At 37.3% G+C, this 16169-nt stretch overlaps 1 protein-coding gene across 9 annotated transcripts in view; it reads right to left on the bottom strand.

The window, feature by feature from the left end:
- Positions 1–10273: 10273 nt before the first annotated feature.
- Positions 10274–16169, bottom strand: part of vav2 (vav 2 guanine nucleotide exchange factor) — a 214875-nt gene continuing 208979 nt past the window's right edge. For 5 of the 9 annotated variants that reach the window (XM_048166908.1, XM_048166907.1, XM_048166905.1 and 2 more), the window contains 5 exons: positions 15724–15811; positions 13959–14082; positions 12859–12945; positions 12409–12563; positions 10274–12212 (listed from right to left, as the gene is read on the bottom strand). In XM_048166908.1, coding sequence (XP_048022865.1) covers positions 12165–12212; positions 12409–12563; positions 12859–12945; positions 13959–14082; positions 15724–15811 — 502 coding nt within the window. In that variant the 3' untranslated portion in view covers positions 10274–12164. The remainder of the gene's footprint in view (positions 12213–12408; positions 12564–12858; positions 12946–13958; positions 14083–15723; positions 15812–16169) is intronic. The other 4 variants (XM_048166906.1, XM_048166912.1, XM_048166911.1 and 1 more) reach the window with 2 other exon arrangements.

Here is a 16169-nt window from a genome sequence, read left to right as displayed (position 1 = left end):
GCAAGTGTTTCTGCCAGACCGATTTCCGTATTCTTCAAAAAGCTTACACTGTTATGTCCAACACCTTTCCTATTCAACTTACGGAAAAAAACGGAACTGTTCCATAAGTTGAATACACTAAAAAAAAAAGATTTTTTTGATGCTGTTCAGTTTATTTAAACAATTTATTTTGATTCAACACCATTGTATCAGGTTTCTGGTTTAAATGTGATTGATTCATGTTAAATTGACTTGAAACGATTACTCTTTGACTTAACTTGATGTTTTCATATTGGAATAACATGTTTCAATCAAGTAAACCCAACCAGGACTCAATCAAACAGGATTTTCACTTCCCATCATGCTTTGCAAAGGGGCTGAACTAGGAGTGTAAATGTTGAAATAAAGTGTTATTTTAAGCAGTTTTTAGGAAGATGAGAAAATGGAAAGACGTTTTAATGTTTACTGTTCTATTATGTTGGTATTTAAACGTTTAATGAATAGTTTTAGGGTTACCATTGTGGTGAATTGTTGCACTTGTGCTTGGGTTGAGGACCTGCTAACAAACTTTCAAATTACTTTAATAAGAAATTAATCACTGTGGTAGTGCTTTGGGTTGTATTTCCCAAAAGCATTGTAAGTCTAATGGACTTATGATCAATTAAGGCTTTACAGTGTTTTTGGATGAGGCAATTTAGGATGAATCCATGTAAGTACATTAAATTGGAATAAGAGAATTGCATAATGCTGAAATAAAGCAACTTAATCATGTGGAAATCTTTTTCATGTTTGTTCAAAGAGTTATTTTTTTGAGTGTATGAAAGGTGTTGGACATAACAATGTAAGCTTTTTGAAGAATACGGAAATCAGACTGGCGGTAGCTTGCGATGCGATCATTTGTGTTAAAGCATATACATTTTTTTTATTTTTTATTCCTTATTCCTCGTCTGGTATCGTTTAAAGCCCTTTGAAGCTGCACTGAAACTGTAATTTTGACCTTCAACTGTCTGGAGGCCATTGAAGTCCACTATAAGGAGAATAATCCTGGAATGTTTTCATCAAAAACCTTAATTTCTTTTCGACTGAAGAAAGAAGGACATGAACATCTTGGATGACATGGGGGTGAGTAAATTATCAGGAAATTCTAACATGAAAGTGAACTAATCCTTTAATTTTACTGAAAAGTGCACAAAGACAGCGGAAATAGCTGAATAAAGCTACTTATTTGTTTCTTACTTAATGACGTACGCACCCGGAGCAGTGGGTGGCCATCGCTGTGGTGACAGGGGAGCGATTGGGGGTTAGGTGCCTTGCACCTCAGTTGTGGTCATTGAGGGTGGAGGAGGGCATTGTTCATTCACTCCCCCATATACATTTTTCTGCCTGTATTGAGAATAGAACCCGCAACCTTCAGGTTACAAGTGACTCTCTAATCAGGCCACGACTAATGAAGGTACTAGAGGTACTGCCTTAATGAAATACAAATTATGAGCACTTTTCACTGTAGGTTACCAATCTTTAGTAATAATGGACACTTGAAATTGCCATTTAGGATAATGTCGTATTACTTACCAGACCATATGCTAAGTTCAGTGGGTTAATAAAAAAAGATTGGTACAGCAAAATGTGCTCAAAAAGTCAAAATAAAAATTTTGTTAGGGCAGTACCTCTTATAAAGTCCTTTTGTCCACTAATGCATCCTCTGTTGCGGCCAAGAAATCACTTCGCTAATTGGGCTGAATGTGCAACAGGCTGCTCGGTGTGTATTCTCCCATATAAAACTTAAATCTGGTCACTCCGTCATGCTTTCAGCCACATCTGAAGTGGTCTGATATATATCAGGTCCAGATGACAAACGACTGAGGCTGCTGCCATCAACCCCAGAATTTTTTTTCTTTCTTTTTTTCTTCTAATGCTTCAGTAACAGGGACCTCCCCAATTTGAAAGTGAGGGCCCTGGTCATCGCTTGCACACACTCTTAAGACAGGCATGCTTGCATCGAGCAGCAGTCCAAGGCCATTCCCAAGAATTAGATACTTTTGCATGGGTTGAAGCCTTCTCTTTGCTACATTGACTGTCCGCCCCAAATACCTGAGGTGGTCGAGAAGTCTGCATCTGTGATTGAAAAGCTTATCCCGAGAATGTGCCATTATCAGCCAGTCATTCAAATACTTTAGAATGCACATGATGTGGAGTTCTTTTAAAGTTTGGGGAACGTTATTTGGTGGACCTTCAGGGAACATTCAGGACGTTCTGGGAATGTTTAGGGGACTATTACTATAGGACGTTCTGATAACTTCCCAAATGTCCTCTTTGTAACGTTTTCGCACGAACATAAAATAACCAAACAGAACATCCCCCTAAACTCATATCGGAACGTTAATAAATGACCAACAGAGGGCCGTGTGGGAACGTTCAGTTAATGTCCCAAATGTCCTCTTTGTAACGTTCTTATGTGACCATAAAATAAACCAAAAATGGAACGTCCCCCTAAAGTCATATAAGGAACCTTGAACTGCAGCACTTTCATTACCAAAAGAGGACGTTTTAGGAACATCCCAAATGTTCTGTACAATTTCATAATTTTCGTCACCTTTAGAGAACTTTTAGGCAAAGTTGCGCAAGGTCACGAGAACGTCGCCTTCTACGTGTGTGTTTTATAGAAAATAATAAAGTTTGAAGTCACCGTTATGGAGGTGAGCGTTTGCTTTAGATGGGCTCTTGATTCTTGACTTTTTAACATTAGATTTTTCTTTGGCTGCTTTAACTGTGTTTTTGAAACCTGCTTGTTATAACAAAATTTGAAAGAGAAATTCTGATTAGATGATTTTGATTATTTAGCAATGGTGGCTCAATCATCATGGAGTGTCCTGATTTTCTCCGGAGTCTAAACTGTGAGTGTATTAACTGTTAGTTTTGCATTAAGTTTTAAAAGTTTTCTTTGTTTTAAGTTCATTATATAGAGTTTTGAGCAGTGGCTTTCAGACTCACACAGACATCATGAATCAGCGTATGAACCTCAACAATGGTGACAATAAACAAAAATCTTTTTTGTGACTTTAGTAGCTTGTTTTGTGATGCTCAGGGTTGATCTGTTTATCTGAAAATGTTGTCATTGTTGAGGATCATACGCAGAATCTTGATGTCTTTGTGAGTCTACATGATGCTGTTTGAATAATTTCTACACAATGATGAAAACTTTCAAAGTGTCAAAGCAGGACAGGATGCATTATCATAGAACTACAACAACATGAGAGAAATACAATGATCAGCAAATAAGACCACTGTATGATGATGAAATCATGAGCAACCAAATCCATTAGATAATTTTTTATCACAGTTTTTTTTTTTTGTAACAAATGTGCTTTAGAAACACACAGCTATAAAAACTGGAGAAAAATTAAAGTTAAAACAGCAACTTCAGGAGCCCAACTAAAGCAAGCGCTTACCTCTATAATGGTGACTTCAAATTTTATTATTTTTAATAAAACATCAACAACTCATTAACATGTTTTGAATTAAAGAAATAAAGTCAGAGAGGTTTGTAATAAGTGAAGATGCAGCGATCTAGAGAGATCTGTTAGTGTTTAATGTTGTTTCTGTTATCTAAGTTTTGTGAGGTTATCATTGTGCTGGAGAGTAGAACCTGTGCTTCAGTCAGTGATGATCAACTCTGATGTTCTGCTGTTTATAGAAAATAAAAAAAAGTTTGAAGTCACCGTTATGGAGGTGAGCGTTTGCTTTAGATGGGCTCTTGATTCTTGACACTTTAGCATTAGATTTTCTTTGGTTGCTCTAACTATTTTTAAAACACGCTTGTTAGCTTTGTGAAGCACCCAGACTTTTTTCTTAACTGTATTGAAAAAAGGTTCATTACTTGAAGCTTTTTAAAAATTAGTGGTATTTTGTGGTCAAAAGATAGAAAAAAATTGCCTTTGTGTCCTAGACCAGTGGTTCTCAAACCTGTCCTGGAGGACCCCAGCCCTGCACATTTTGTATGTCTTCCTATTTCTGTCTTTACTAATGAGCACATGAGTTGAATCGGGTGTGATATATGAGGGAAACATACAAAATGTGCAGGGTTGGGGGTCCTCCAGGACAGGTTTGGGAACCACTGCCCTAGATGACTCAGCCATTTTTTGACTGCATGTAATATATAAGTTTGTGCTTTGAAACGCATATGACAATGAAAATAATTAGTCTGTATAGAAAATAGTCTTTCATGTGTCATTTTACTTACACAATTTGAATAAATGAGGCTATGAATAAATTTTGGGGGAAAAATAGGCAAGCTTATTATCAAAATAAATAAACATTATCATAGAATGGTCAGTTGAAGTAGCCTACGTATGAACTGGGAATAAATACAAACTAAACATGCACAAAACTACACATGTGCAGGTGCTGGTCATATAATTAGAATATCATCAAAAAGTTCATTTTTTTATTGTAAATTATTTTTAAAAATGAAACTTTCATATATTCTAGATTCCCTACATGTAAAGTAAAACATTTCAAAAGTTTTTTTATTTTTTTATTTTTTTTATTTTGATGATTAGAGCGTACAGCTCATGAAAGTCCAAAATCCAGTATCTCAAAATATTAGAATATTTCCTAAGATCAATCAAAAAATGGATTTGCAAAACAGAAAAGTTCAAGTTCTTTAAAGTATGTTCATTTGTACACTCAATACTTGGTCGGCAGCACATATTACAGCAAATGACTCTAGCACGAATTACAGCATCAGTGAAGAGTGGCATGGAAGTGATCAGCCTGTGGCACTGCTGAGGCACTATTGAGCCTTCAGATCATCTGTATATTGTTGGATCTACTGTTTCTCATCTTTCTCTTGAAAATATCCCATAGATTCAGGTCAGGCATGTTGGCTGGCCAATAAAGCACAGTAATATCATGGTCAGCAAACCACTTGGAAGTGGTTTTTGCACTGTGGGCAGGTGCTAAAGTCCTGCTGGAAAAGGAAATCAGCATCTCCATAAAGCTTGTCAGCAGATGGAAGCATAAAGTGCTCCAAAATCTCCTGGAAGATGGCTGCATTGACTTTGCACTTGATAAAATACAATGGACCAACACCAGCGGACGTCACGGCCCCCCAAATCATTACTAACTTCAGAAACTTCCCACTAGACTTCAAGCAGCTTGGATTCTGTACCTCTCCAGTCTTCCTTCAGACTCTGGGACCATGATTTCAACATGAAATGCAAAATTTACTTTTATCTGAAAAGAGGACTTTCGACCATTGTTCACTGTCCAGTTCTTTTTCTCCTTAGCCCAGGTAAGATGCTTCTGATGTTGTTTCTGTTTCAGAAGTGACTTGGTAGCCCTTTTCCTGAAGATGTCTGAGTGTGGTGACTCTTGATGCGCTGACTCCGGCTTCATTCGACTCATTTTGAAGCTCTCCCAAGTGTTTGAATCGGCTTTACTTGACAGTATTCTTAAGCTTGCGGTCATCCCTGTTGCTTGTGCACCTTTGCCTACCCAATTTCTTCCTTCCAGTCAACTTTGCATTTAATATGCTTTGATACATCACTCTGTAAACAGCCACCCCATTCAGTAATGACCTTCTGTGACTTACTCTCTTTGTGGAGGGTGTCAATGATTGTCTCCTGGACCATTGCCAAGTCAGCAGTCTTCCCCGTTAGTGTGGTTTCAAAGAACAAGAGATACCCGGAATTTATACTGTAGGGATGGTCATTTAATGAAACTCAAATGTAAATATTCTAATATTTTGAGATACTGGATTTTGGACTTTCATTCGCTGTACGCTCTAATCAACAAATTAAAAAAAAAAACTTTTGAAATGTTTTACTTTACATGTAGGGAATCTAGAATATATATATATAGTTTCATTTTTTTAAATAATTTACAATAAAAAAAATTAACTTTTTCACGATATTCTAATTATATGACCAGCACCTGTAAATATTTATTCGTATTGGTTTATTCTTATCAAAAAAAAGTGAATGACACTTGACACCTGTGCAAGGGGTCATGTTATTTGAATCAGAATCATACGAAGCAGTCACGTGGTTTTCTGAAACCGTATTGTCGCAAACCTGTCGTTCAACCACGTTGGTGAATGACGTCACGCAGATGTTGGAGTAATAATTTCTTTGTCAATATATTCAAAATAAAAGATATACATTGTATTTGATATCAGCTTGCTTATTTTGCTCAAGATAACGATTTATCAAGTTCACGTCATAAAAACAGAAAACTATGCTTCTAACCACAGCTGTCGTTACGCAGAATCTTGATGTCTGTGTGAATCTACATGAACTGACTAAATAATTTCTGCATAATGATAAAAACTTGTTAAAATATCAAAGCAAAACAGGATTTTTATGCATTTTCATAAGACTACAACATGAAAAAATAAATAAATAAAAATAAAGTACTGATCAGTGATCAGTACTGTATTTTTTAAAGCCACTGTATGGTGTGTGGTTTTTTTTTTGTGAGTAACAAATTTACTTTAGAAGCACAGAATGCTAACAATTGGAGAAAAAGTAAAGGCAAAATATCAAGGGTCAGGAGCCCAACTAAAGTAAGCGCTTTCCTCCATAACGGTGACATTTTAAAATTTACATTTACATTTAGTCATTTAGCTGTTAGTGTTTAATGTTCTGTTTCTGTTATCTGAGTTTTGTGAGGTTATCATTGTGCTGCTCAAGTGTTCACGGACTGGTGTTTTGACTATTCCAATATGGTGGACGGCTTATGTATGGTGGACCATAGAAACAGCAACTAATGAGGCATCTATGTTTATAATCTATGGGTTCAATCAACTTTTGAAGTTTGCTGAGGAGTCTGATGAATTAGTTGACGATACTATGCAAGCCTGAGGCACGTACTGGAAATATTCTTATGATTACTATAATTAAATAACATTTTAATAAAAATGTAGCAAAAACTTTTCTGTTGAGAGATGTAAATTTTTACTAGTTTACTGTGCATGCAGATTATGTTTCTTTAATAACAAAACAAATACAAAACATACTGGAAATATGCGTATGAGTGCACACGTAACTTTGAATGTTTCAATATGCGTTAACACAAATTACTTTATTTGAATGTTTCATGACACTGAGCTAGAAAAGAAATGTGTAGTGACATCATTGCGTGATGATTTAAAGAACAGATAAATTGGGTTTTTGAACCGGTTTATTGAAACGAACAGTCTGAAAGAACTGGGTTCGCAGAAATGAATCGGACTTCACATCACTAAATACCACCATTTTGTGCCATCATATTCCCGCCAATAGAAAGCACAGTTCGTTGTTCTCGTGTATGAGGGGGAGATTGGTGTTCTGTTTAATTCTTCGGTGAACATGATTAACCATTATTAATTTATTGATTATGTTTTATTCCAAGTGCTTATGTATTTTTGCATTATTATAACAGTTTACCTCTTTGTTACTGCTAAATCACATTTATTTGTCTTTTTGAAATTTCTTTATTACCTTCATTTTTTTTAATGGTTTAGTCCAAGTATGAGGGGCTTGGCCTTATTCAAGGGTTAGTTCATGATCCCCTGATTTACTCACACTCAAGCCATCCTTGGTGTATATGACTTTCTTCTTTCAACACAATAGGCCTATTTACAGTTTGTAAACATTCGGGATGCGCGCGCATCGTGGTTGCAGAAAACCCGGGAGTGATAACCAGTACGACTAGAGAGTTACGACGAAGCGGTTCAAAGTAGTTAAGATTTAGAAACATTATAGAATATTTTGATTTGTTATTTTTTTTTAAATGTTGTCGGCATATCACAGCAGCTTCACCCAGCGATAAGCACTGTTATTTCAAAAAAATTAACATTACCGAGTGGGATACAGCTTACGGATCCGTTTGCCATAGCACCTTGTCAGTGGTTAAATGATGAAACGAAATGGCCAAGCATCCAGTGGCCAGAGATATATATTTACCTGATTGACACCTCAAGTGTATAGCCTATACTCAGGAGAAGCTAAAAGCGTATAAGTCTCTTGAGGCGTACAACTTTGTTTTGTTTTTGTTTGTCATGAATTAAAAGAATAAAAAGTTAATTTCGAGTTTATATCTCACAATTCTGACTTTTATTTCTCGCAAATCTGAGTTTATATCTCACATTTCTTACAAAGAAAAACAATTGTGAGATATACTCGTTATTCTGTCTTTTCTGAATTGCAATTTATCCCGCAATTCTGACTTTTTTCGCCTCAGAATTGTGAAATAAACTCACAATTGCGAGGAATAAAGTCCGAACTGGGAGTAATAAACACGCAAATGCAAGAAAAAAGTCAGAATTGTGAAATTAAAATTGTATAGACTGTTTAAAAGTTATCTATGTGAAATGTTATAGGTTTAAATATTATTTCAATGCTGTAACTGCTATGTATGTATGTCCTCTGAACTGCATATGTGAATATTATGTAGACTTACTGTTTACATCAAATTCCTGCTTTAATAGTAGACTAATCCTTGCAGGTGTCATCAGTCCAGTCTGTGAAACGTCTCCGTTTAGCTTCAAAGGACGTTTTCAACGATGGTTTTCTTTCAAAATTAAGACTATATTTTTTGATTTCCGATTCCAACATCCAGAGGCACAACAAAACATTTTTCTCTTATTCTCTTATTTTCCTCCAATTGCTACCGCTATTTTTCTGCAACCACTATGCGCGCGCAGCTGCAAGTGACGTCATTGTGACGTCTGCTCCAAAGTGGTCTATTGGAGTAAAAATATCATGACTCTTCCAAGCCTTACAATGGGACTGAATGGTACGTTAGATTTTGAAGCCCAAAAAAGTGCATCCATCCATCATAAAAGTAGCCTAATCCATACGGCTCCAGGGGATTAATAAAGGCCTTCTGAAGTGAAGCGATGCATTTTTGTAAGAAAAATATCTATATGTATAACTTTATAAACTATAATCATTGGTTTCCGGTAACAGCCGTACGCAAGATGAGTTTTCTCGTAGAGTTGGAGTGTAGCGTGTGGAGATTGCTGCTGTCTTTTGGGTCAGTTTATTGGCATAGCCAAAAGTTTGTTTGTATATTTTATATATTGTATATTACTTTTGGACATTTTTTTTGTGGTATTCTTCAACTTTCACTGCAAATAAATACCATTTGGACATCAAATTTACCTCAATTTTTTCACCTCTTGGCTTTGTCCTCCATTTAATTTCTGCGCCTCCATCTGCTGGTACATTCAAAACAGTGGGGCTGATACTGTTGCAGTTGCCACATCACTGTCTCTATTATAGCATGTATGAAATAATGAAGCAGTCATATCGTAACAGTTGAAACTTGTTGAAACTTTGGACCAGTTTGATGGTACGAACTACCCCTTGAGGTGGTAGTGATTTTACAAAAGTTTTAAGTTTAAATTAAAGAAAGGAGATTCTTGAGCCCATGAAATTACTAAGTATGTCAGATCACACACAAAACAATGACTGTAATGCAAAAGTTAAGATGATTTGAATGCATCTCATCTATGCATAAAAAAAACAAAAACATTAAGCACAATGTAAGCCATATCCAATCTTAAGTTTTTAACATTAACAACAAAGTGCTTTGGCAACATGGTACAGTGTTGGTAACAGATTATACCGTGGTACTGATTACTACCTGACTGATAACCCAACATATTATTTCCATGAAAACCCTGGTGCAAAGGTACTCTTTTTGTTTGTCAATAGCTTTAAGGTAATTAGGAAAGAAAAAGAGTTGGACGTAACAAGTTATCTCTTTTATTCATATGTGTTTCCATGTTGACAGAGGGAGCTTTGTCAGTTGTAACTGTGTTAGTTGGTGAACAGATTTATTATGGTGGAACTCATCATGATGTGAGATGAAGCACAGTTTGGCCAACACATGGTTAGTTCCCAGTCAACATATTAGAGAAAATAGTATAAACAGCTGTAACCATGGCGTATAACCAGTCTGACTCTTTCACAAGCTAAATGAAAAATATTTACCTAAAAATCATATCAGGTGCGTTCAATGTCATAAAAAAGGCAAGTAACTTGGCTCCCCCTAGTGGTGACCCTAAACAGTGATCACAGTGGAGTGAGCAATGTCTTTCATCCCACTATTAACTATCAGTAGGCACTGTCCTTTCACAACATGAAGACCAGAGGCTAGTCCATGAGACTCCTGGCTGGTTCATTATGCTTTATTGCTAGAAAGGAAACTCGAAACAGGTGGACATCCATTCATCCACATATAAACATGCATGATTATTTATCGACACATTGTTAGGATGGATGGATAGTCATGAGGACACCACAAATAGTCAAAAAGAAATATTTATTCCATGATAGAACTCAGTTTCCAAATAACTGACCATTCAAAAAAATTTACACATTTTTTTTTTAAAATCGTTTTTTCAGGATCCACGGACAGCAGTTGTAATATCTATGACCACATGCAATGGTTTTTTTGTCCACTACACAAACAGGTACTAAGCCCCTAAGCCCAGCGCTACCTTGACATGAGCTTCACTCTTCCATCACTGCAGACAGCTGTACTCAAGCCTGGAGCGCAGCTAAAAACATGTCAGATGCTTTATTAGAGTCCAGCACTCTCCCACCTCAATTTACGGGTTCGATTTCTGATGGCCGGCAAGAGCAAAAGGATTTTCCCCAAGGACTGTACGAGGGACACATCCATGCACTTATGGAGTTTACAATATGTTCAATATCAGACTTTGAGGGACCACTGATTATAGTGTCAAGCATTTTATACTCTTTTTTTTCTTTTTTTTTCTTCCAGAGGTAAAAATAAGGACATTGATTTTTTTTTTTTTTTTTTTTTAAATGAAATTTTAAATGTCCTGGTCTGCAGTGTCCTGTGTTAAAAGGTCTCTGGACAGATAAAGTGCACTTGATGGCTGAGGTTCTTCAGCAGGTCTCCTCGTCCACAACAACAGCAAAAAAGAAAATTCTGCCCTAACTCAGGGATTTCAACGTGTAGGACTGTAGCACCAAGTGTCCACCAGTAAGGCAAGATACTGTAATGCGGCAGGTTGCAGACGAGAAAAGTGGAATGGCAATACGTATGTGCTTGTAGAAGGCGACAAAAAACAAAACAAAAAACAAAAACCTCTGGGTACTCATGAAAATCAGTGCACAGAACAGCATTCAATTCTCCCTTTTCAGTCCAAATCTGGACCACTAAGAACATGAAAACAAATGCTAATCACAGATAACAGTGTTTAAGGAACCTCTTCCTGATACTCCATTGCACTTTTGACATCCTGCCACATGATGGTGGTTGTATCCTTCATTGTCCGAGCCAAAGCAATTCCAGCCATGACCAAATGCTTTCGGTTAGCTGCCCCTTGTTCCAGTGAGATGATGAGCAGATCTGGTCATCTGCTCATTTCAGTCCAAGAAATGGCGAGTCTCTTTTATGGCCTTCTGGTTGAGCAGAGTCCAGCTGAATGGGCGGATAGGGTCGTGAGAGTGCACCACTACAGAACAGGGTGTTAATGCTGCAGCTATATAAACCAGACTCTGCTGGGAGTGAAGACATGTATGAAAAGGCACCATATTTCTGGACAGGGCAGATGTACGAATTTGTATATGTGCAAGATGTGTCTGAATCCATCTCTTTACCTCCACATTTAAAGGCATTACCATTTACTAAGGCAAATTCTCTCTGTAAAGAAATGCAAAGTGCATCTTTTCTGCTCTTATATATTCTTTGCACCGCTGCTGTTGAACAAATGTTCAATGTTGCATTCTAATCATAGATATATCTCTTTAATAAATTATATTTATATCTATATATATATATATATATTTATATGTCCCCACCCCCCATTATACCCCTGTGGCCAGCAGCGCACGTTACAGGTATTACTGTACAAACTTAAAGCCATGCTTGTCCTTTGGCCACTTCAAGTTCTGCTCCGTTCACAGTTTCCTCCTCCCGACGCTGAGAACGAACAGACTCCGAGCAGTTTTCTTCACAGAGATCACACAGACATTCCGAGAAAGGGAAAAAAAAAAAAAGCATATTCGTACATGATGAAAGGAGACAGAAGTACAAATATTCATTGTAAAATATGGTTCCAGCAAAAAGACTTCCATAAGGTGTTGCCATGGAAACCAAAGAGTCCTCTCAGAGGGCTGCGGATCAGAACGCAATCTGATTGGACGATTTGTGATCCCAAAGTTTCACTGCACCCCCTCCTCGTCGACGTACGTGGAGGGGAACCATCCAATCTGAATGGAAAACAGACAGAATCTGAGAATATATAATCTGAGACTCGCACATTCAGACTAAACGTTCAAATTTTGTTCAGTTTTTCATTACACAACAGTTCAAGTCTTCTAATGTGATAGGCCAATGCATATTTTCTTCAATAAAAGTCGCTATAAAAATGAACTGGCCAAGTTTTTCATTTGCTTGCTTTATTACCCTGCCATTGGCCTCTCCTTTCCACCAGCCTTGGTCTCCACCAATCTTGCTGTAGATCTTGACGATGTCTCCTTCTCGCAGGGAGAGCTCTCTCATGTCTCGAGCAGCAAAGTTGTATCGTGCCACAGCTGTGCTGACTACTCTGGGTGTGAACACTGTACAAGGCCAACAACATCCCGAGATTAGTGCATGTGAAATACTGAAGAGCACCATTAAATGCTTATACAACAGATGAGTGGACACTTTCTGACACTGTGAGTGAGAGTATAAATGAATGAAAGCTAGTGACTACTGGTCTACTAATAGGGTATTTTTACAAGAATTTTATTAATGTAAACAAGAGGATGCTGAAAAAAATCAGGGGAGGGATGTGGATGAGCGACTGAAATTGAAGAGGAATTGGGGGAGGTGGCATGGATGATGCAAGAGCATGAGCAAGAAGCGCAGTACCTGACCAGAAGGGAGCAGAGCTTTGAGAAGAGAAATTGAGGCCCTGAGGACTGAGGAAGGAGAAGTTGTAGGAAGCACAGGTGGCTGCTGAGACAGAGTGGAGAGCGAGAGCGAGAGCGAGAGAGAGAGAGCGCAAACAAAAAAATAAGAAAGACGCAGTAGAGTTGCACAATACAACAGGGCAAAGAAAGTTCAAGGACATGGTTTCCTTACCAAACTAAGGCAAGGCCACAGAGTCATTAAGGTGTTTGTATGTTCGTATGCATGTGGAAAAAAGTTGCTAGAGTTCTTACAGATGCAGATGACCCCAAAAAAAATCACCCTAGAGCCGTCATGATTTCAACTGTTTTCAACATATTAAAATAGTAAACAGTTATTTTAGACGAGTAAATTGTAATAATATTTCACAATAGTACTGCTTTTAACGGTTTGTAATCAAATAAATGCAGCCTTGATGAGCAAAAAGACTGGTTTCAAAACATTAAAAAAATCTTGACAACATTAGTGTGTGTGTATCAGCCTCCATTCACTGTACGTTCACTGTATGGAAAAGAACACAGTAAACAGAGGTTTGAAACAAAATGAGGGTAAGTGAATGGCAAAATTTTAATTTCTAGGTGAATGACTCCTTTAAGCAGCCCTTGGGTTGGATGTGGAGATCTTCAAGCCTTCCACATTCTCAGCCCCTCACAAACAGGCAGTGTCTTTATGCACTTGCATAAATATCAGTGAATACCAGTTAAGCTTGGCTGGAACGTGAACAAAGGCACATCATTTATAATTCATCTAATGAAGCATCTGTTTATTAGAACCTATCCAGCTCAGCCAGAGTGGGCAGCTCCTGAACAACCAAGCCTAAGATGATTGACAGTTGAAATACCAGGAGGCGGAGCATACAGAATGTGAGGGCGGGACCAGCTGGCAGGGTCTGTTTGTTCAGACTTCCAGAGTGTGTCCAAAGATTGTGGAAGGCTGCTGGCCAGACTGGTGGGGGCTCAATAATAAATGTGTGCCAAAAAAAGCAGAAGAGTGAAAATAAAAAAGGAAGAGAGTAAGGGAGCTGAAGAAAGAGATAAAAAGACATGGCAGTGAATGTTTACCTGGTGAGCGGGTATTGGTGCGAGAGCTTGAGCGTTCCCGGGATTTGTAAGGGTACCGTAATGTCGTGTCCAACAGCTTAAAGCTCTCTTTCAGTGAATGACTCTGATAGTACTCCACAAGCTCCTGTAATAAAGAAACATATCTAAAGTTACTTACAGAAGCTTCATTTTCCAGCTGAGAAACTATGGCCTGGTTTCACAGACAGGGCTTAGACTAAGCCAGGATTAGGTCTTTGTTCAGTTAGGACATTTAAGTAGCTTTCATAAACATTCCCTAGAAAAAAAAAAAAATTATTGGTGTGCATCTTGTTAGGGTTGTATTGGTTTGGGTGTTTTGGTTTTTCTTTTGTTGCAGGTCATGTGATTGGGGCGTGACTTCAGTACACCTGCTCCTCATCATGGGTCTATTTATACATGGTGTAGGAGTTCATCGGGGCGGCTGCTCAGCTCTTGGTTGGGAGCAGTTTGCCAGGACCGTGCTTTAATGCTGTTATTTTGTATTTTGTTTTACATCCATTCATTTGCACTGACAACATTTCAACTGATGCATCCATTCACTTGCAGTTCATACTGATTGACTCTACTGATACTGACTTTTTTGATTATGTTATTTTGGTTAATAAATATTATGATTGAAGTTATTCCGCCGTGTCGTCTCCCTTAATGTTACACCTTTGAGCCAGGTGTAACAATCTTGAGACAAAACAATGGCACTGACATATTTTCAGATATTTCAGTGCAAGTTGCTTTCAGTTAAAACAGCTCAAACATGCATTTTAGTCTAGGACTAGCTTTTGTTTGTCTGTGAAACTGGGGGCATAAGTATTATTATTATTATTTTTGATTTTTAATTTTTGAAAGAAGTCTCTTATGCTCACAAAGGCTGCATTAAAAAAAAAAAATATATATATATATATATATATATATATATATATATATATATATATATATATATATATACCCAAAAATGAAAATTCTGTCATTAATTACTCACCCTCGTGTTGTTCCACACCCATAAGACCTTCGTTCATCTTTGGAACACAGATGACGATCTTTTTGATGAAGTCTGAGAGATTTCTGTCCCTCCATAGAGATCCAACGCAACTACCACTTTCAAGGTCCAGAAAGGTAGGAATAACATCATTAAAGTACTCCATGTGACTCCAGTGGTTTAACCTCAATTTTATGAAGCGGCGCAACTGCTTTGTTTGTGCAAAAAAACATAATTTACCACTTCACTTACAAAAATATTGATTTGCAATGTGTTCAGTTCAAACTCACGCGTCAACACAACGCACATGCACGAGTGTCACGAGCACCATGATGCTCGCGAATTGTGTTCATGCGAGAGCTGACATTGTTGCGTGAACTCGCTTTGGATAATATTATTTTGTAAATAAAGTGGTAAATTATGTTTTTTTTTTTGTTGCACAAACAAAGCACTCATATTACTTCATAAAACTGAGTTTAAGCCACAGGAGTCACATGGAGTACCTTAATGATGTCTTTCCTACCGTTCTGGACCTTGGAGTGGTAACCTCTCGAATTTCATCAAAAAGATCTTAATTTGTGTTCCGAAGATGAATGAAGATCTTGCGGATGTGGAACGACACGAGGGCGAGTAATAAATGACAGAATTTTCATTTTTGGGTGAACTAACCCTTTAAGTGCTTCAAGTGAATTAATTGTGTAAAACTGCAGAAAAAGTATTTCAATGCAGTCTTCACCATACAAGCATAATAAAACAGTCAGACATTTCTCTTACCAGAAGGCTTTCGAACTTCTTTGCCTCTGTGATGTGAATCCAGTTGTCTTTCTCAATAACTTTAATATGCTTCACTTCATCATTAAACCTGTTAAAAAGAGAGAAATGTTCCCATCATTCATGAAACTCATAGAATGTTTCCCAATAATACTAAATATGGAAGGTATACAGCAACAATAGCTATGTTTTCATCCAAAGTTGCAAATTTAAATTGTGTGCAAAATTGGAATATTGTATAAAACATTTGCAAATAAAGCATCATTTCCATCCCATGGACCAAAATCGTCATTTTCTGGGAAATTGCCACAAAATATCTAATTAAAATGGAAGTTTCTGCACTCAGGGAAGAAACTGTGGCTCTTTTTTCCTACATCATAAATGATGTCTCAGAGTGTGCAGACGAAACCCAATAAATGCTTTAATGTTATTTGGTGTTTGAATTCCTG

The sequence above is a fragment of the Megalobrama amblycephala genome, linkage group LG18 (genome assembly GCF_018812025.1).
Source record: "Megalobrama amblycephala isolate DHTTF-2021 linkage group LG18, ASM1881202v1, whole genome shotgun sequence".
In the NCBI taxonomy this organism is placed as follows: Eukaryota; Metazoa; Chordata; class Actinopteri; order Cypriniformes; family Xenocyprididae; genus Megalobrama; species Megalobrama amblycephala.
Note: the sequence above shows the minus strand (reverse complement) of the source record. Positions and strands in the feature narration are given on the sequence as shown.